We start from the raw sequence: 21,791 nt of genomic DNA on the forward strand, positions 1-21,791 counted from the left end.
TTGTCGCACTTGTTAGAGAAGATTTGTGTGAATGGAGACGGTAGTGAGTCTAATCAGATGTTGTTTTGCTCCTGTGATAATCTGTGTCAAGAAGGGCCAGGAGACGGGGATTAAAGTTTCCACTCTGGTCAGAGGACGCGCTCGCTTCAGCACCGCACGTCACCGTGCTCGGCTCAGCTCGTCTCCAGAACGCCACACCATGGTGTTTGGAGGACTGCTTCAAACTGGAAGAGGAGAGCAGGATGTGAACGGACAGAAGTTTCTACAGTGTTACCATGAGTTCCATGATGAACAGTGAACACATCCCTTCACGCACACTCCACTGGTTAAAGTGACCACCGGGACAAAAAGCTAATTATACGGAGGGTTGTTAGGTGGTAGATGTCAAAGGCCATAGCTGAAATGTTGACACTAACATATTAAGAAAGTGTTAGTATTTAAATGTAAATAAAATTATAGCTACAATGTTGCCAGAGTTCTGCTTCATTACATAAGTAACATCCAGCAAACAGTCACACAGACAGAAAAACAATTCCACATGGTCAATTCAGAGCCACCAAGAAGCTCATCTGTTTTAATGAATTTTCTTCTTCTTGATGTGTCAAAACACTTTAATTGCTAAAGAAGGCTTCATTGTCCTCAGAAACATAGTTTTTACACTAAACATCCAACAGAGTTCGGGTCCACCAGGGACCTGTTCATGTCCACTAAAATAAAGTTGTCCCTCTGCTGCTCTGTGTTTTTCCTCTCAACATTAATAACATGCTGTCAGAGCTGCCGGCTCTTTCAGGACAAATTTGTTTGCCTGTCACTCAGTGACTTTGCTCCTGTTTTCTGTTATTTTTCTGCCCTGCATGTCAGATCCTGTGTGTGTGTCCTGCTGTTGTGTGAGGAAAGTGTTCAGGCCGTGTTGTCAGCTTGCTGTCACCCAGACAGAAAAACAGCTGAGCTCTGCTTCCCCCTCCCTCTTTATTTATTTATTTATTTTATTTTATTCTGGCTTCCTCCCTCCCTCCCTACCCCCCTCCCACTGCCTCTTTTGTTTGCTTGCCTCTTCGCCTCCCAGGGTTACCACCCAACAACCTGCTCTGCGCGCCTGTGATTGGTGGAGCGCGCGCGCCGGGGGCGGGGCGTCCGTCTGGACGGAGAGGGCTTTACCAGTGGAGATCCAGCTCTCAGCTGTCAGAGAGAGAAAGAGAGAGAAGGAGAGAGAGAGAGAGAGAGAGAGAGAGAGAGAGAGAGGGAGAGAGATCGCAGTCAGTCTGCAGCGGACCCGTCTCTGCTGCGGTCCGTCCACCACCCGCACCTTTAAAGGACACTCAGGACTTCCTGTCCCCAGTCAGAACCGCAGCACGAGGAGCTAAAAGAGGATCAAATACCCGCCAGACCCGAGCGTTCTCTTCTGTCTCCCCTCTATTTCCTCCTTCCCGTTCTTTGTTTCCGACCGGCAGACAGAGCAGACCATCACCGCAGCCTTCGTGGGAATAACTTGCGGAGAAACGCTTAATGCGCCGCGCTGGGACCGCTCCTGTGGATCTGCAGTGCGTGTGCGCGTGCGTGCGTGATCGTGAGCGTGCGTGCGTGCGTGTGTGCCCCAACACATTGTGTGTGCGTGCGTGAGGAGGCTAATGCCCTCGGCAGTGTGGCCAGGACCCGCGGAGGATGAGTCCGGCTGTGGAGGCTCAGGCCCAGGAGGCCCTGGATGCAGAGCAGAAGCAGAAGCAGCAGCAGAACCAGCTGCAGAACCAGCTGCAGAACCAGATGCAGAACCAGCACTGCTGCGGTGAGAAGGGGGTGATGCTGGAGCCCTTCGTGCACCAGGTGGGGGGACATTCCTGCGTGCTGCGCTTCGGGGAGCAGACCATCTGCAAGCCCCTCATTCCGCGAGAGCATCAGTTCTACAAGAGCCTGCCTGCTGCGATGAGGAAGTTCACCCCCCAGTACAGAGGTAAGGACGACAACAACCCGCTCCATGGCTCTGTCCTGCATGTTGTGTGTTTTTGCATGTCTCGTGCATGCTTGGAAGTCAGATGGGAGGAGGTGTTTAGGAGGACATGCTTGTGTTTTCTTGCAGGTTGATTGTAAATCCTGCGTTTTCAGATTTATTTTTTTTTTAGGAATAAGAGATTTCCACGCCTGCACGAGTGTTGTTTTTTTAGGTGCCTGGCCAGCAGTGTACCAAATAGAGCCACAGGGGGGCGCTGTAGCAGAAACCCTGCCACTCAGTAGTAGAGTGCTGCTTGTAGGCAGAAGGCTGTGTTGACCCAGGTAAGTCAGTGCAGCAGGTGGAGGAGCTGCTTGTTCTCCTGGTTGGATGGGAGGGATGTGAAGTGAAGCCGCTCCTCGTTCTGCTCCAGAAATCCACAGCTTGTAGTCACGAGAAGGGCCCGGCACCAACCTGGCTTCAGATCACGTTTGGAAGACTACAAATGATCCTTTTAGGTTTGCCTTTAAAGTCATCTCGCTGGAATCATGGCCACACCTTAATGAGATCTTCAAATGATGCTGGCAAACAGAAACCGCTGGACTGGTTTAACACGTCAGCTCTTTGTGAAGCGGCGCTTTTATGATTCCTACATACTTTCCACAAGTTCATCTGGTCTCTGATCATTCTCTCCCTCCCACAATGCAGTGGGTCAGTTCAGAAATGTGTTGAGCCAGGGCCGCCATTTGACAGAAATGACAGAGATCTTCACGGTCCAGAGAAGCCATCTCTCAGCACGTGCCCTCCGCCGCCGCCGCCGCCGGTCACTGTCCCGTTCACCGCCATCACGCCCCCCTCGTGTGTTATCTAAGACACTGCATCACGGACCGCGGGCCGCCGCCTCCTTTTGTCCCCTGCAGAGACGTGTAAGCCGATGCCCGGCGCTCACTTTCCTCTGATCCGCTGAAAGCCACACACACATGCTTGAAATGAACACCAACCTACTGAACCGAATACGACGGAAAAAATAAACTTGACTCTCAGGTGATGAACCTGACGAGCCTCTCCTTCGGTCTGACGTGAAGGTTTTGAGGCAGTGTGGTTTTTTTTTTTTTTTTTCATGTCAGCAGAGTCACGTATTTCACATTATCTTCACACACCCTCCTCCTCTCCGTCACCTTGCCTCGGCCTCCTTCACGGAGCAGCACGAGAGGAGCAACGTGTGTGTGTGTGTGTGTGTGTGTGTGTGTGTGTGGCTGTTTTATAATCCAAATCGTGGAAACATGTGAAGCTTCTGTACGGTCGAACTGAACAGAGATCTGCTGTCATCCTGAATGTGCTGCGTTTTCTCTGCTGAGGCCAGCAGCTTCCTAACATCATTTTATCTGCATGTATGCAGTGTTGCATCGTGGGTTGTGTATTTCTGAGTGTCTTTGTCTGGTTTTTCTGTTTGAGATGGGACTGAATAAAAACCATTTTGACTCAACTCTTTGGAGCGTTATGTCGTTTGTGTTTGGACTTTATTTTTGAAGCATGGCATTGCTAAACTGAAGAGATTGTTTTTCTGTGTCAGTGTGTCGACTTATTTAATTGAATATAATTTTATTTCCTGTGCTAGGAAACCTGATTTAAAGATGTCCTGTCCTCCCGTCTGCTCCTCTCTCAGGTGTGGTCTCCGTCAGCTTCGAGGAAGATGAAGAAGGGAACCTTTGCCTTATCGCTTACCCCCTTCACAGCGACCCGGCGGCGGATCTGGAGAACATGGACCACTCGGCGGACTGTGAGCCCAAGACCAAGATGCTGAAGTGGGGGAAAATGGTGGCGTCTTCGCTGCTCGTCGACGGCGACATTTACAGCAAAGACGGCCGGAGTCGCCTCTCCAGGAAAGAGAAAGAAAAGAGGTGAGATGGAAGGAAATGTCGCTGCGGTTTGCTCAAGGTCTTGTTGCCCACGTCGAGAACATGTGGCGGATGTATCAACAGGCGGGGGGGGGCGACGTGCGTCACTCGGTGATTCCACAGCTCGTTGAGATGAAACTGAAGATGATGCATTTTCAGAGCATTACACAACTCTGACCTATGTAAACGCAACTTTGCTTGTCCATGAATGGCAATGCTGCGGTCTGAAGACGCACATTAATTGATTAATGATGCAATCGTGGACATGCACGCACGACTTGAGGCCGGACCGGCTCTAAATTCAGCTCTGGGCTGATCCTCTGGCAGCTGGAGGGAAGGGTCATACACTCCGGCTTACATAACGGCAGGAGATAGGCACGTCTGTGCCTATATGCAAACACAGAACCGACTGAGTCAGCCGTCACGTCAGGAGTGGTGAAACGGCGAGAAGGCCGGTCCGGGCTGAGCGCAGCAGAGATGGATGTGTGAAGCACTGCTGCCTTTTGATGCCCCGGTGGTTTCTCCTTAGAGCCTCAAATGAGCTTCTTCTTCTTCTTCTTCTCGTCTGTGTGTCGCTCAGTGTGCAGAAGCTGCAGGAGGACATGGAGCTGGAGTGGCTGCAGCAGGCCGAGGTGCTCTACTGCCGGCTGGAGAACAGCCACAGCAACGCCGAGCCGCAGCTCAAACACAACCCCTGGAGCCTGAAGTGTCACCAGCAGCACCTGCAGAGGATGAAGGAGAACGCAAAGCACCGCAACCAATACAGTATCCTCTCTCTCCGCCCCGGCGGGCCTTTAATGTCTTTGTGCTGTGGAAACGGCTTGAAAGCACGTTGGAGTCACTGTGCCAGAGGACAGAGCGGTCAGAGCGCCGGCGCCGGCGGGCTGAGCCAGCTCAACACCTGCAGATCTGCATATGAAAGGCGCCTGGTGCCATCAGCAGGCTCACCTGCGGCCTGTAACCCAACACTGCGTCTCACTATCGATTTCTTAGTCCCGTAGCGTTGTCTTTCAAAAGCACTGCCATCAGTTACTCGATATCACCGCGGTTCAATTTTCCATATTGTTATAATCAGGTGAATGTGGTTGATTCCTCCTCTGCTGTCTGGTCAAACTAGTCTAAGATAACCTTTGATGTCTGCGATGTTGGAATCCTTGACCCAGTTTTCCCAGAATTCATCCTGTTAGAAAACCTGACCTGGCAGCACACGGTGCCGTGCGTGCTGGACCTGAAGATGGGCACGAGGCAGCACGGAGACGACGCCTCAGAGGAGAAGAAGGCCGTGCAGATCCGCAAGTGCCAGCAGAGCACGTCGGCCTCCATCGGCGTCCGCCTCTGTGGCATGCAGGCAAGCTGTTAGGATCCAGTGTTCCGTTTATTAACGGTGTGAAACACCCGATATTCAGCTTCTGTGTCTTCATCCCCGCAGGTGTACCAGTCTGACACGGACCAGCTCATGTTTATGAACAAGTACCACGGCCGCAAGCTGACGCTGCCCGGCTTCAAGGAGGCTCTGTTCCAGTTCTTCCACAGCGGGCGGCGCCTTCGTCGGGAGCTCCTGTCCCCGGTGCTGAGCAGACTCCGAGACATGCAGGCCGCCCTGGAGGCCTGCGAGTCGTACCGCTTCTACTCCAGCTCGCTGCTCATCATCTACGACGGAGCGCCACACAGGAAGCACACGCGGCGACGCGCCGAGGACGGGCTCTCGGAGGAGGAGGACGACGAGGAGTATGACGACGATGAGGAGGTGGAGGTGGAAACCGGGCCTGAAGAGGAGGAGGAAGAGGAGGAGGAGGAGGCTGAAGTAGCAGGCGCTCTTGGTTTCCCCCACAGCCCGTCCAGCGCCAGCGAAGACTCCAGCAGCAGCTGCTCCAGCAGCAGCAGCAGTGTGAGCGGGACTTCAGGAATGGGCCAGGCCCGCCTGTCCTCCTCCTTCCCCGGAGGCTCCACGGTGGACGTGAGGATGATCGACTTTGCCCACACCACCTGCAGACACTACCGGGAGGACAGCGTGGTCCACGAGGGCCAGGACAGCGGCTACATCTTTGGCCTCCAGAACCTGATCACCATCATTTCTGAGCTCGAGAACTGCAGCACAGACTGAAAGCTGCTCGTCGACTCACGGAGGAACAGAGGAGGAGCGGAGAGAGACCTTTCACCCCACCTCCAGAAGTGGACCTAGTTCTAGCTGGTCTTTCCGTCGGACCCCCTTCTTGTACCTGCCACTGGTGCTTTTCGAGTTCGCTGTTGTGTCCGTGCGTCTTTGGGAAGTCAAACAGTAACACAGACCTGCTGTGCTAACGGTGCAGAGATTTAGCTGTCCTCATCAGTCTGTTTTAACCCACTAAGTCATTGAGGGCGGGGAGCAAAGCGAAAGGCCGAGAGACGTCTGGTTTCCAAAGAGCGCGTCGTCTTTTTTTTTTTGCACGCACAAACATGCACTTGAAGACGTCCTGCTGAGTTAGCGTGTGTTTAGATCGAGGCGGGGCTAATCGGAGAGAGCGAGGTGTGTGAAGACAGAGCGGAGAGGTGGTGTTGTTCTCTGTGGTCTGTTCATTCTGCCGTCCTTCTCAAGCCTCTTCGTCTTCACTCAGAGAGACTCATATAGGCGTCGGAAACAGAGGATATAGAAGTATTTATTTATTTGACATGTTTCATAAAATAAACTAAAAGTTAAAAAAAAACAAACATGAATGAAGAGTAGGACATTCCATGTTATTAATGTTACAATAATGATATTATTAATATTGTTATTTGACATGTTTGGATACCTCTATCTTGTATTCTGTGTTGTCCACAGTTTGTTGAAGGAGGAATTAAAATTTTTTGGTTTGTGGTATAATCGGTGTCCCCTGTCGTGTTTTTGGTTCCCAGTCAAAATAATCATTAAGAAACAGTGAAATGTTCAGGGTGTGGTCGAAGCAGTGATGTCTTTCTGGGTGTTGGTCAGTGCAAGCCCATGATGAAAGATTAATTAATATCTCCAGACACCCTGGAAAGTATTAGAGGGCTGAAACTTGATCGGCGCGGGCGCCGGCGACCTGCTCCCACCACCTGCTGCCATGAAAAATAACTGTCGAGCCTGAAGCTGCCGCAGATGCATCCTGTAATATTGTGGCGAGCAGCCAAGAACACAACTCGTACAATATTCACCGGACGTATCTATAGCCCTGTTTCTTCACAGCCTGCAGGGGTTTTCTTGCCCAGAGAGAGCCGGCGGGGTAATTCTGGCCGGGGCAGGGTGCGGGGCGAGTCTCGGCCGGCCGCGGTCGTCTCCAGCCGGTCTGAGGCGGACGCTCTCTGAGTCACGGGCTCGGTGCGACGTGGGGAGAACCAACAGAGCACGCGAGGAAAGGCTGTTAAACAGACGCCGGCTTGTGTCAACAGAGCGCACGAGTCATTAACGCGCCGCTGTCCCTCTAACATGTCTGGGAGAGAAAATCCATCTGGCACCCAAACATCAATGATACAAAATGTACTGAAGCAAATTTTACTACATTTCGTTTGATATTGTAGTGACTCCAATGTACAGACTGTCCTGATGAAAAACTAGGACACTACATCACTTTCCTGTAGGATTTATGGTTCATATTTTAATGTGTGGCAATGACTTTTAGCTAAAGGAGCTGTCTGTTTGGTAGGTTTGTTTGTGCATCTCAAAAAACACTAAAGAAAAGTTAATTTAACCCATTATTTAATCAACTGGTTTAACGGCTGGTGTTTGAACTGATTTACCACACAAACTGAAATATATTTGGTTAGTCTCTAGTAATTATTCAGATTTAAAATCAACAAAATGTAGCGTGTTAATATTATGTCAAATAATTCAGTGTTTATCGATGATTAAAGGGAAAGGAGAATGGAGTAAGCACGGAGGCTCAATGCAGTAAAGGGATAATAGTGAAACAGAAAAATGAATGGATCAGATTTTGCTGTGATCTGTGAACATATGTTATAATCACTGGTTTCATCTCAGAAAGCCCACATCAAATACCTTCCCCCGCATTTCTTTATCAGTTTTCCCCACATAGAGATCTATTTCAGTCTGGACAGGCATTCATATCTACACAAACTATTAAACTTTACTCTGTTCAACGAACAGTAAAACAGTACATTATGGAGACTGTGTGTTATTTTTTTCAGGCCGTACTGAAAATAGGGACCTCCTGCGTCTGGCCATCTGTCACATGCTTGCAGGCTTTTGGATGTGAACATTTTGTCCCGTGATGTCTGATGTCGGATATACAACAGATTCCTCTTTCTTATATCCCCTGTTCAATTGAGCGTTTTTCTTTTATCTGACTTGAGTGCTCATAAAACTGAGTCAGATTTTTCACACTGATGTTTTAAAAATCTAGATTGTTTAAAGACCATCAGTGTAATCGTGATTTACAGCACCCTGCTCTGTTCTCAGAGATCCTATTGGTTGATATAAGCATGGTGTCGATATGCTGTGCAGCATTCTCAGCCTGTAATCCTCTGCAGGGTTTCAGGACAGGACGATGTGAGGTCAAGCCGTCATTGACTGACCAGACATGCACTTTAGTCTTTAAGTGTCTAGGTCGGGGAAGGACTAGCAGGACAGGTTTACGAGCACGTACTGCAAGTTGCATTTACGAGAGACTTTCGGGTCCCGCCATTTGCCGCGTTTAATGGACCGCCGGGGATCAGCTGCAGAGCCGCTGACAGGATTGAGGCATGCATGGGAGGTCTCTGTGTGATTGCAGAGTGGATCGAGAGAGTGATAGATGAAAGGATGGAGAGGATAAGCTCATGCATCTCCACTCTACTAGGAAGAGCGATGGGATGGAGGCAGGGGAGGGGGAGTGGGTTAGCCTATGTTGCATAACAGCCTCGGGGTCAGTGGGCTGCCTACAACCATCAGAATGATCCCATTCTGTCACCGAACTGTGTGCGTCAGTGTGTGTATCTCACAATACATGCATACTGTAGATTCTGCTATACTACAGTCATTAAACGATGCTGGATGGATCACACACGTGTGCATGTGAGTCCTTGTAGCCCGACGCTTTGATAAGGACGCCAGTGTAAAGTGGAGCACTTGCATAACATTGGTTGAAATCGCCATGGCAACAGCAGCCTTCGCCCGGGAATGAAATGGTGCCGTCGTTTTTTTTGGGTCATCAGAGTCACACCCGTGTTCATCAAAACATTACGACACTTTGGAGATTCATTCATCAAGCCTGCTCCAATTTCCATGAGTCACTTGTTAAACCTACTTAAAAAAAAGAAGAAATTGATCTCCGTGAATGATTTCACACATAATCCACGATCAACTTATTGTGTGCCTCCAGTTTTAATATTCAGAGGACTTGTCCTTGAGTTTTGCTCAACATGTAAATCACAAACATGGGCAAAAACAAAGAGTTTCATGTGTTGGAATCTCAGTGTTTTTGTTTCTCTTTTCTATTTTTGCTCTTCCTCCATCTGCGCATATGTGTGTGAAATTCTGATCAGTTCTGCTTAATGAAAGCTTAATTCCTTCTAAGAAGCGCTTCACAAACTCACCCACACTCTCTTTCATATGCTGGCACACACATTTTAACCTCACAGCACACGGCCTAAAACACACAGATCTCTCGCTTGATTTTTTTTATTTTTCAGTGTTCAGGAATTTAATCGGTGAATACATTTACTCCGTGTGGTGTGTAGGGTAACTGTTCGATGACTCCCACATACTGTCACATGCTTCGCCTTGTCCTCGCACTGCCATCTGAGAATTGCCCCATTGTCTGCAACACAGTTCAGTGTATAAGCAGGCTGGCCGCTGCCCTGGGCTGGTTAGCAGGGTGGGAGCTGAAGCCAGTGTGGCGTGGTTTAATGTTCCCTGCGGGACGCTGCAGTCGACCGCCATCGCTCAAACTTCCTGTATGGACCTTCTACATTTGTTTCAGTTTCTTCAAAACTTGCTTAAATTAACGGCAGTCACAAAAGAGATAATAATATACTTGAAATTACATTTCTTTTTAAAAATGCTGACCATATAACTAAAAGAAAAGTGTTTTTTAAATCTCTTTGGGAAAGAGGTCAGTAATGTAAAGCAGCTGAGATGAACGTAAGAAAGACAGACTGGGAGTAGATGTTGCCTTTGCTCATGTCTCACTGTTAAAGATTGTAGTAAAAAGGTAAACCTGCGTCAGGATTAACCTCCTGACCTGCTGAAAACTCTCCATGTGAACTGATCAGCATTCTGACATCAGTGTGTTCAACTGACACAGATACTCTGTGAAGTTGTTTTTCAGGTCAGTTTAGAAGAGATTACACCGCAGCGCTTTACTTAAAGGATTGCGCGATGGCAAGACGGACATAGCGGCCGACTTACTGTTCTGCATAAAAGGATTTGAGTAACAGCTGCTTGTAAATTAATGTCAGTTTGATCTCTCAATGTCATAACTCCTGTGTGTGTGTGTGTGTGTGTGTGTGTGTGTGTGTGTGTGTGTGTGTGTGTGTGTGTGTGTGTGTGTGTGTGTGTGTGTGTGTAAAGACACACATCCACACTCACTCAAGAATGACCTGCTTCAAGTTTGGTGTCAAAGGTCAAATTCACAGAGACACAGTTTGTCCGATGACATATTAAAAAAAAGCCCTGAGTTACATTTGAAAACATACTTCATACAAATTCAAAAAGTAGGATTTCCAGAGCCAATATTTTACCCATAATGCATCAGTTCTGAGAGCAAATAAATTATATAATGTCATGAAAAAAATGTCTATATTTAACGCAATAATCACATCAGCTGAAACTTCACGGTTTTGTTCAGGTCAACAACTAAAGTGTGCAGCTTAATCTGATTTTTGTTTTTGTTTTACTATAGTTCATATGAAAATACAGGAGATAGTTCAGTGTGAATGGAAATGTACTGAATCCACGTATTCATGTTGTCTTGTGGCCACAGTGGAAAAAAACCCCCCATTGCAACTCTTTTATTTGAACACAATCCTAATACAACACTTGTCTGTGGGTGTGTCTCTTTTCAATTGGTTGGCTGATTGCTGAGATTATACGAGTTGACGTACCAGTTTTTCTCGTTATTTAAACGTGAGTATAATTGAGTTATGGGAAGAATAAGGAACACATTCATGTTACTGTTAGAGCTTATTTAGTCATTGTTACAGTGTGGTTTTCATGAAAGTGACACGAATCCTCACATTCATAAGGACTCCTTCATGACTCTGATGTGAAATAAGGACGCTGCAAATCCTCATTTCATTCAAGGGATCTATTTTAAGTTTCGCCCTGATTAGACTCCAGCAGAGTTCCTTCTAATCAGGCCACCTTGTGACAAATCACAAAGACGGAAGCTTAATATGTGACACATGCCTCCATGCCCAGAACGACAAGGTTGATTACTCTGTCGAATATCTTAGTTTATTTGCTATTTGCCACTTGGTACACCTGAATCTGACAGGTATGGCATCACTTTTACACAGATAGATGATAACCTATGAAATGTTTTGACATTTGCATGGATGAATCAGAAATTGATGTCGTTCATCCTGAGGAGCAAACAGTCTTATTTTTGGGCGAAAACCCACGTATGCAGATGACACAGCTTTGTTTCTGTTTAACCCCACAAATAACACTCACCTCACCTCTGTGCTTTCAATGCTATTCTTCACTACAACAAAGACAGAATATACCAAACTAAACATAACACCCTGATTCACTGTCACCCATTCAGGTGTCTACAGCATCTTGTCTAACCAGGTAAGATAATTAAACTCGAGTTGACTGAAAATGCTGATGCCAAACACATTTTAGTTGCACTGTACTGGAACATATTAAATTTGATTGCAAGATTTTAGGCATTAGTTTTAAGGCAGACATTGAACTGGTCCCTGCACATCACTGAGTTTGTTTGAGTCCCTTGAACCAAACTCGAGCCTCAGATCTTCCTCATTAATGCATCTCATACATAAATCTCTCTGTTGAAGCACACCTTTCTCTGCGCACTTTTTAGATTAACTATATCCTGTCCTTGTCAGATATTCTGTTTTTATAGTTTTTAGTTGCTTCATGTTGGTTTAAATTTAATTGTATTTGTTTATAAATTATATTACTATTACACTTGCTACATAAAGAAATTTGAAAAAGTAACCAATATAAAAATGCTTCCAGATCAGCCAAATAGTCAGAGCAATATTACATAACAGACACCAGTATTTCTCAGAGGAAGATAAACTCATGGCACAACCGCTTTTCGTCCTAAATCATTCATAAAATCCCTGCAGGGACAGTTCATCCTGCTCTCACGTAGGCGTCAGCTGTTAAATATTTCTAATAGGACCCCTAGTCTAGCAGGTTTAAAATACGAAATGCTGTCAAAATGATTGCTGTTAAGAACATCTGACGCCATCCAGTGCAGGGAGATAGACGATGAATGCATGAGAGGAAGAGCCAGCATCCAGCCAAGACGTAATTAGAGAGTTACATAATGGCGGCGGTGACGCTGCGTGCCAGGCGTTGGGCCTCGGGGTCCTCTTGTACCCATGGCATGCCCAGTCAAACTCATTTACACTGACCTCTTAATTACTTTAATGAACCATCCCAGGATCAGATCAACACAAAGCACACTCTTTATTTAAGCTTGTCGATGAAGGTCACGTAGAGAAGGACTTTCTGCCCCCTCAGATTAGTCTTTGTGTGTTACTGTGGCGTGGTATTGTGCTGCCAAACCTCGATTGGATTACTCACGGATTACAGCAGTTTGGGCTTAAAAGGGAAACGTAGATAAATACTGTGACAACACAAAGCCATTGTGAAACGCTGGGTTGTGTCTGAGTTTCTGCCAAACAGTCAGTCCATCAACCAACATGGTTTTAGTGATAGACAAGTGCCAGACGGGGTGTTATGAAATTAAATTGAAATACCAAAACCAAGGCCTGTTATGCTCTCTCTTGCTTGCTCTCACACACACACACACACACACACACACTCTGTATCCCCAGTGGTGGGTATATATGTGCACATCATATATATAAATAGTTTGTGCTTTGTTTCAAGTGTGCATTCCAGGCTTGGGAACAGCACAGCACGGATATAACTCTGATAGACGGGATTATCTGAGAGCTTAACCATTAAAACCATTAAAATGGACACACGCACCTCTACGTATGACGATGTACACATGAAATCAGTGCACGCCTGCCCAACGACCACAGCACAGAGACTGAAAGAGCAGTAACGAAGCTTCATGAAGTAACAAAGAAACAAGCCTAATTTATGTGTATGAGGGGAGCGAAGTGACTGACTTCACTTTTATAGCCTTCTTCTAAGTTATTACAAACTTTCCTTCATGCATCTACCTGCTATCCACTGCAAGAACACACGCTTCCACACCCGACACCCACGAGGACCCTTCGCTGTTTCACTGCACTCTAAAAATAAGGAAGAGAAAAATCTGACTCATCTGGAACAGACGCAAATTAGCCTAGTGGCCGGCAACATCATCACCCAGTGTGTTCCTGCAAACATATCGACTTCCCACTCCTCGGGCGCGCTGCGCGTCTGTGCGTCCACGCACAGCGCCGTATACAGGCATATGTGTCTGAGTGTGTGTGTAGGTGGGCATCAGTATGGTGTGTATGTGACGGTGTGCCGCTGACATACTTTATATCTGCAGTCCAGTGAAGGGAGTGCCATCGTGTTCACATATTTGTTTTTAGAGCAATCAGCACAATTAATTCCATGTTTGAGTAACCTTTAATGAGCACACCACAGTGACTCAGCTCCATCTTGCACATGTTTTGATCACTTACTTCATATTTGTGTTTGAAATCTTTTATATCTTTTATTAATATTAGAGGAGAATTTAACTTCAAGGAAAAGGTTCTGGATGTGAGTGTGTGTGTGTGTGTGTGTGTGTGTGTGTGTGTGTGTGATGTAAAATGGTAAATATACCTTTATACATTTTTTAAATATACATTTACATTTAATAACATACATTTTCAAAGGATACACGCCTTCAAAGTTACACATGCATTTTTATATATCAGTCTCTGTCAACATGTTGTTGCAGGCGCCACTGAGAGACGCTCCACTAAGCACAAATATAAATGCTGCTTTGCTCCCATTTTCTTGAGCTGAGCTCAAAGACTTAATTGCTGTTAAATGTCATTCACAAATGTGTCTAAATCTGTGTCGGTGAGCACTTGCTTGCCGAGATAATCCATCCACCTCACAGGTGCGGCAGATCAAGGTGCTGATTAGACAGCATGGCTATTATTGCACAAGTGTACTTAAGGCTATATATATAGCCTCAGTTACATATGTGTGTGTGTGTGTGTGTGTGTGTGTGTGTGTGTGTGTGTGTGTGTGTGTGTGTGTGTGTGTGTGTGTGTGTGTGTGTGTGTGTGTGTGTGTGTGTTCACAGTGTCTGTAAGATGTAATTCTAAAGTCCTGTGTACTCCTCTGGTCTGACCAGCCGACCTCTTTGTTAATGAAATCAGACGAGCTTCATTTCCATGGTGGATGTAAAACAGCCACTGTCGTGGTGACTGTGTGGAGTTTGCATGTTCTCCACGTCCATGTGTGAGTTGCCTCCAAATACTCAGACTCTCTAATCTAAAGTGTGTTGTGTCCCTCTGTTCTAAACCTGTCATGTGCAGGAGTCTTGTTCATCCAATGTGTTTCATGCATTTCTTTGATTTTTAGCACAGTTGAAGCAGGGCTGGGTGTTCGGGTAATTACAGGACTAATCTGCATCAAACAGGCATGGAATGTTAATTATAGTTACACAGACCATCTTTGATAATAGCACATTTTATTTTTTTAATGGTATTTCAGTATCCTTGATACTGATTTCTACAACAGACTTACCACAGTATACTTAATTGTAATAAACCTGTAAATGTTCATTTACATGTTTATAATATTCTGTCTGCAATAGAGCTTATGGTTAGACATCACTTGGTGCCAAACTTTGAGATATTGATGTATTTATTTATTTATTTGCATTTTAGTTCCCATCACCAGCACAAAATAACACTCTATTGAATGTCACACCTTTTTTATTTTTTTTTTCTGGGGGGTGGTGGTGGTAATATATAGCTATATGTTATGATAGCTATATTTATTATAGAGATCAGTGCGCTGGTATTTGGACTGTAGATCCCCTGAGAGTCCTTCAACCCCTGCCATTTCTGTGCTGCACTCCCCAAGCATCTCCATTTGGTCGTTCTTTTCAAGGTATTTGGCTTCTATTATGCAATAAAAGGGTACGAATTTCACCATGTAACAAGAAATCTGTTTTACAATCAGTATTTTTGGGGATTCCTAAATGCAAAACAGTGTGTGACTCTGTAGAGGGAGGCACAGTGTGTTCTTTTACTTTGTTCATCCATATGCAAATGCAGAATGTAAATAGAGAGGCTGCTTCCTGCTGGTCGCTCAGTTGAGTTTATGTAAGTGAAAGTTGCAGACAGACAGACACAGTGACCTGCACAGGCACACATCTACAGCAGGAAAAACTTTATGAAGAAAAACTTCCTTAACATTTGAGTATCATTTGCTTGGACCTCTCTTCCATCTCTAATCAGAACAACTATTTGTTAATGTGCACGCAACATTATAATCTGGCTGTTATATGGACAGACTGCAGAAAGTGAATTAGACTTCCTTTGGATGAAGCAACCCAATTCCAATTTAATCTCAGATTCAGTCTTTTGCCAGAAGTGTTTAATGCTTTATTCTGAGAGAAACTTGCTCACATAGTTTGAGGATGTCTATCATTTTAGAGTTACATTAAAAAAAAAAAAAAACTTAATGCTTACAGTGAATGAAGATAACCACAGACTATTCAGAGTGCTGTGAAAGGCAGAGACTGGAGGGGGGCTGTGTGGCGTTCATTCATCCTCACCTCTGTGTTAGCTCACAGCTCTGTGGCCATTATGTAACCACATGAACAAATATCTCTTTATCTCAAGGCAGATGAGCAGATCCCCGCTTTGTCTGTGTGTGTATGCGTGTGTTTGTGTGTAAAAACAAATTGAGTGAAAGAACGATGACAGGTCGGGAGAGTGTATGTTGATCGGATGTACAGAAGGATGAAAGCGGCGGTTGTGTTTGTGCTGTGGAGTCGTTATTCTGGGTCAGTGGCTAAGTGTGCCACCAGCACCGCCGCTCATCAATACTGCAATCACAGAGAGAATCCACTCCGCACGACAAACTAATGAAATCCTCCCAGTACACACAAACACTTTGTCCCAGCACGAATGTGTGTGCGTGTGTGTGCATCATTCATTTGATTTGATTTTCATCTCTTCTCCCCTTCTCACACACAGAAAATACGTAAACGTTGATGGATGATGATGATGAATGCATTCCTTCCAAATTAACTAACTATCACACACGTGTGTGTGCCCAACCCTAACCAGACCGTGAACTCCAGTCACCAGCAACTCTTCAGAAAATGTGAACTGTTGTCTGGTCTCCGATTTTGGTCCATATAAAGAACATTAAAGCCCCAGAGTAGACTGTCTGGGTACTTACACCACAAAGAGAGTATCGACCTCCTACCTGCTAAATCTAATCTCGGCTTTTGTAAATAACTGTCTAACCTTAACCTCACCCAGGTTCTAACCTGACTGAAACCTTGGCAATTAAATTAGTTCTGAACAGCAGGAGGATCGTGCTGGAGCATTCTGGACGCCACAAGTTATTCCAGCATAAGGAGAGCATCAACAAGGGCAGCACGCACGCGCGCGCGCGCACACACACACACACACACACACACACACACACACACACACACTCAGAAGGGGAGCAAATGATCACTACTGAAGCAACACTGACCTCTAGTGGTGAGAGGTGCTCCTGTAAACAGTGTCGTCTCTGACAGAAAACTGCATTACTTTCATACCAAAGTGCTTCTCCAGGACCTTTTTCTTGGGTGAAACTAGTGATACATAATTTGTTACGCATTCATAGAAATAAGAGGTGATATTAGGTTAATTCAAACAGCAGCAAAACACTCCTTCACATGCCAGTCATGAAGACACAGACGGACACCACACCTTCTTTTCTGTCTCCAAGAAGACAGAAGAATTCCTGAAATCTTTCAGTTTGTATTGATGTTTCTTACCAGTAAAATGACAATGAACAAGGTCAGCAACTGTAGACCACTGCAATTGAATTTAATATTTTGAAATGGAAAAAAGTAAAAAGGTAAAGTATTTTTGAACCAATAAAATAAGTGCTGGAGGACATTTCAACAATATACAATTGAACAGCACACCTCTCTGATTACCTCCACACCTATGGTGTGACATGCAAGGCTCAAACACATGGAAATAGTTCATGCATGCTGTCATTGTGGGAATAGGTGTGATTTCTCCCAGCATGTATTATCTATTTATCTCTCTTTTCTATATATTGTCTTATCTTCTTCATCCTCGCACCTCTCCGAAATGCTGTCATCTGTAGGAGTTATAAAGGAAAATTAATTCTTCATCTATTCATGTTCTATGCTGATAATCTTAGAATTTTAGTTTAAAAACCATTAAAATCAAAACATTTAGTGAGGTCAATTGACTTTTTCTTTCAACCTGAGGCCATAACTATCACAAATTTTAATGGTTAAAATTGTATAAGCTATTAATTCACATCTTACGAGTTGAAAAAAATTGAGAATTTCTTACTGTTCCTTACTTGCACTCCGCAGGTAAGGATCGTTTGACATGAACATATGTGAACCTGAGGGGTCAGAGGTCACACGTGGAGAGCCTGATAAGTGCAGGCCGTGGCGCCCTCTGGAGGACGGGATGTCTTTATGTTGTATTCGTTAATTCACTCGCTGTTTATTTTATAAATCAGTGCATTTAGCGGCAGTGTTTTTTGAATTGGCAGGAAGCAGACGGCTCGGTGGCGGCAGCGCGGAGAGGAACCACACGTCGCGCGTGTTTTCGTGCGCGCGACGTGTCTCGGAGAAGTGACGTGTGCGAGCGTCTTGTCTGGTGACGTGTCTCTCCGGCTCGCTCTTTTCTCTCGGAGCGGCTGATGGAGCCACACTGACTCCGCTCAACACTCACTCGGTTACCACTGACACGGCTGGAGGCGGCCCGCGGACACCATGGGGAGTAAGTGTGAACACCTTCGGCTCGGCTCGTGTTTTGGGGTGACCCGGAACCCCCGCTGACTTTTTTATGAAAAAAGAAAACCCCAACAAAGAGCATTTCTGTTGCTCGTCGCGAAGCTAGTCGGCTAACCTTGGCAGGTTAGGTGGCAAGTTGAGCTAGCTCACAACGGAAGCAGTTCACATTAAAATTATGTCTAATCTGCTGAGATTGAGATTCATCTCTCAAATATCTGCGAGATCTCCCATCACGTCTGTGTCCTTGAAAGTGTCCTCAATGCTGCACGATTTAGAACCGATTACTACTTGATTTTAGTTTTGACGCTAGTTAGCATCAGGCTAATGCTAACTGAATGAAATACCTAGGCAGGGTAAACGTCTGAAAAAACAACTCTGATGTCTAGTTTTTTCGTGATAGAACTCTTCAGGTTTATGTGAAACACTGACTGGGTGGGTTGCTGAGTTTGAGGAGGTAGATGTGAGTGAGGACGCTTGTTGTCATTGTAGGTGTCGGTGATTGACAACAAGGAGACATTTCACTGCGATGCAGCTGTAAAAGCGGAAACAAACTGGGCCCGTCTTCATACTTTTCAGTGTGTACATGTATCTTATATCTTTGCATTTTGTGGATAAGTCCCAGATCGACATGTGAAGCTTTGCTGGCAGCTGTGTAGCCCAGTTAGTGCTGACGTAGCCTGTAGGTGAAGCTGGTTCACTCAAGTCAACACTGCTGAAAGAACTGGGAGAGCGAGGGATGTCCTTAACTTCAATGTGAGTGCAAAATGTTTATTTTTTCTTTTTAACCCTGTGATCTCTCTCTTTATGCAGTTAAGTTTTTAGAGGTCATCAAACCGTTCTGTGCGGTGTTGCCTGAAATTCAGAAACCAGAAAGAAAGGTAAAGCCTTAAATCATATGATGAAACGTTTTTTTTTAATTATTCCTGCACAAGAGACAAGCTTAATTTCTTTTTCCTTTTTCAACTTTGCAGATTCAGTTTAGAGAAAAAGTACTATGGACGGCCATCACACTATTCATCTTTCTGGTGTGCTGCCAGGTTGGTATCGGATAAATAAGTCATTTCATGACTACTACTTTACTCACTGGTTTTGCACTCATTTGCAGGGTTTTTTTTCTCTCAATGTTCATGTTTCTTGTTGTGTTTCAGATTCCACTTTTTGGTATCATGTCATCAGATTCAGCGGATCCCTTCTACTGGATGAGAGTAATTCTGGCTTCCAACAGAGGTGAATGCTTGACTCTGCAGACTGACTGAACTCTCACTGCACAGATCTTTTCTGTTCTGTGCAACTCCACTGACATGGAATATTTGTCTGCCGTTATCAGGAGTAGTGTAATCTCAGAACCACTTGTCTTAAGTCAAAGGTCAACAGTTGTAGGCCCACTTGCTTTCTCCCCCTGTAATGCAGCTGTCGTTGCATGTTCTGACAGTAACGCTGATTGCTTTATTCTCCAGGTACTCTGATGGAGCTCGGTATCTCGCCCATTGTCACCTCAGGCCTGATCATGCAGCTGCTGGCTGGTGCCAAGATCATTGAGGTGGGAGACACTCCCAAAGACAGAGCGCTCTTCAACGGAGCTCAGAAACGTAAGTGTCATTTCTCCTCTGCATCTGCTATTTTTAAACCATTTCACATATCCTTTGAAGCCTTTGAGGATGCTTTTCTTCGATGCCTGTTCACTGAACACTTTTAATGCGGTTTATTTTTTCCTTGCCTTTTTTTGTTTTCCTCTCTTTGCAAGATGACTCATTTCAGATATTCTTTTCTGTACTTTGCAGTGTTTGGAATGATCATCACCATTGGACAGGCCATTGTATATGTTATGACTGGCATGTATGGAGACCCTTCAGAGATGGGTGCTGGGATATGTTTGCTCATCATCATCCAGGTTAATATAATGTGCAACTTTGCTGCTTTAAATCTTAAATTAGTACATATCTATGTCATGTGGAACAAAAAACTAAATCAGCCAGTGCTCTTGCTAATATAAAGTGTGACGCACATACAGATATTACAGTATTTACTGTTTTCGTGTTCTAATTTTTTTATATCTCTTGGGTCTTCAGCTCTTTGTAGCAGGTCTGATTGTCTTGCTGCTGGATGAGCTCCTTCAGAAGGGCTATGGGCTGGGATCTGGAATTTCTCTCTTTATTGCAACCAATATCTGTGAGACTATCGTCTGGAAGGCCTTCAGCCCCACCACTGTCAACACTGGCAGAGGTAGGACCACCGGGAACGAACGCATAGATGAAAAAGAAGAATCTGTTTTTCCAATGACGGACCGTGTGACTGCCATGTTTTTATCCAGGTACTGAATTTGAAGGAGCCATCATCGCTCTCTTCCATCTGCTGGCCACACGCACGGACAAGGTGCGCGCCCTGAGGGAAGCCTTCTACAGGCAAAACCTGCCTAACCTCATGAACCTCATCGCCACTGTGTTCGTGTTTGCGGTGGTCATATATTTCCAGGTGAGCAGGACAAACAAACCACATAGTTACATTTTCACTTTAAATGTTAATGACTTTACCCCTGTGTATTCACAACGACAAATGAGATATTGGCTTGAAATGACGCTTAATAAATTAATTTCTCTCAGGGTTTCCGAGTGGACCTGCCCATCAAGTCGGCACGCTATCGTGGCCAATACAACACCTACCCCATCAAACTCTTCTACACCTCCAACATCCCCATCATCCTGCAGTCTGCTCTGGTGTCCAATCTTTACGTCATCTCTCAGATGCTCTCAACGCGTTTCAGCGGCAACTTCTTGGTCAACCTCCTGGGAACCTGGTCTGTAAGTATTCACAGCTGTCTTATCATCATCTACCTTCAGCAAAACAACAATGAATGGTCTGGATGTTGATGATGCCAGAGTTCCTGCTGCGGTTGTCAAGCTTTTAATACACTCATGTCAGATTTGCTGGTGTGAATAAAATCTTGATGTTTAGGACACTTCGAGCGGCGGACCGGCTCGGGCCTATCCAGTGGGCGGCCTCTGCTACTACCTTTCTCCTCCAGAGTCTTTCGGTTCGGTCTTAGACGATCCGGTTCATGCCGTCATCTACATCGTCTTCATGCTTGGCTCCTGTGCCTTCTTCTCCAAGACCTGGATTGAAGTGTCTGGTTCCTCGGCCAAAGATGTAAGTGTGTTATTGTGCAGATGTGTGTACGTTAGCGCTTTACCTGTGTAAAGCCACCAGCTGACTCATTACCGTGTGTGTCAGGTGGCAAAGCAGCTGAAGGAGCAGCAGATGGTGATGAGAGGACACAGGGAGACCTCGATGGTGCACGAACTCAACAGGTAGCGTCTCCGTCTCTCAGATATCAGTCATTTACACTCAACCTTTTCTCCCCTAACGTCAGCGTTCTTTGTGGCGTGCAGGTACATCCCCACAGCGGCTGCTTTCGGTGGGCTCTGCATAGGAGGCCTGTCTGTCATGGCTGACTTCCTCGGCGCCATCGGGTCGGGTACAGGAATCCTCTTGGCCGTGACCATCATCTACCAGTACTTTGAGATCTTCGTCAAGGAGCAGAGTGAAGTCGGCAGCATGGGAGCGTTGTTGTTCTAGAAGACGACAATCTTCTGACACACATCAAACGTGAAAAATCCACCCGTTTCTCTTTTGTTTTCCCTTTTTTTTTTTTTTTATTTGCAATTGGCACAATGTGTTCTGCAGCTGGGTAGTAAATTACTCCAACTGTTGTCCATCACCAAATAGCAATCTTGTGTCAATGCTGGGGAAACAGTTTTGGTTAATCCCACAGTTGAGCGTTTGCCTCCTCTTTTTTTTTTTTTTTTTTTTTAAATCCCAGTAGCAGTTTCCCATCTCTCTGCAGGCTGCCTGAATGCCTAA

At 45.5% G+C, this 21,791-nt stretch overlaps 2 protein-coding genes across 2 annotated transcripts; both read left to right on the plus strand.

Moving 5' to 3' along the window:
* Window positions 1–1,662: 1,662 nt before the first annotated feature.
* On the plus strand, window positions 1,663–6,661 carry LOC115388787 (inositol hexakisphosphate kinase 2-like). Its single transcript, XM_030092059.1, has 5 exons — window positions 1,663–1,948; window positions 3,591–3,825; window positions 4,403–4,587; window positions 4,995–5,170; window positions 5,252–6,661. Exons 1-5 carry the CDS (start codon window positions 1,663–1,665, stop codon window positions 5,924–5,926), a joined length of 1,557 nt encoding a protein of 518 aa, XP_029947919.1. The 3' UTR covers window positions 5,927–6,661.
* An 11,122-nt stretch (window positions 6,662–17,783) lies between these two features.
* LOC115388188 (protein transport protein Sec61 subunit alpha-like 1) lies at window positions 17,784–21,536 on the plus strand. Its single transcript, XM_030091149.1, has 12 exons — window positions 17,784–17,919; window positions 18,744–18,811; window positions 18,905–18,970; window positions 19,082–19,160; window positions 19,391–19,522; window positions 19,715–19,824; window positions 20,003–20,156; window positions 20,245–20,405; window positions 20,534–20,731; window positions 20,886–21,077; window positions 21,162–21,238; window positions 21,320–21,536. The coding sequence occupies exons 1-12, from the start codon at window positions 17,913–17,915 to the stop codon at window positions 21,504–21,506; spliced, it is 1,431 nt and encodes a 476-aa protein (XP_029947009.1). The 5' UTR covers window positions 17,784–17,912; the 3' UTR covers window positions 21,507–21,536.
* The last annotated feature ends 255 nt before the right edge of the window (window positions 21,537–21,791 follow it).

This window comes from Salarias fasciatus, chromosome 5 (assembly GCF_902148845.1).
Source record: "Salarias fasciatus chromosome 5, fSalaFa1.1, whole genome shotgun sequence".
Taxonomy (NCBI): domain Eukaryota; kingdom Metazoa; phylum Chordata; class Actinopteri; order Blenniiformes; family Blenniidae; genus Salarias; species Salarias fasciatus.

What these genes read in the sequence shown, in the direction of transcription:
- LOC115388787 (XM_030092059.1), top strand. Translation starts at nt 1,663, where the DNA reads ATGAGTCCGGCTGTGGAGGCTCAGGCCCAGGAGGCCCTGGATGCAGAG. An exon ending in GTTCACCCCCCAGTACAGAG is followed by an intron (nt 1,949 to 3,590) that starts GTAAGGACGACA and finishes CTCCTCTCTCAG; the next exon opens with GTGTGGTCTCCGTCAGCTTC. An exon ending in AAAGCACCGCAACCAATACA is followed by an intron (nt 4,588 to 4,994) that starts GTATCCTCTCTC and finishes CAGTTTTCCCAG; the next exon opens with AATTCATCCTGTTAGAAAAC.
- LOC115388188 (XM_030091149.1), top strand. An exon ending in CTTCAACGGAGCTCAGAAAC is followed by an intron (nt 19,523 to 19,714) that starts GTAAGTGTCATT and finishes TGTACTTTGCAG; the next exon opens with TGTTTGGAATGATCATCACC. An exon ending in ACCTCCTGGGAACCTGGTCT is followed by an intron (nt 20,732 to 20,885) that starts GTAAGTATTCAC and finishes CTTGATGTTTAG; the next exon opens with GACACTTCGAGCGGCGGACC.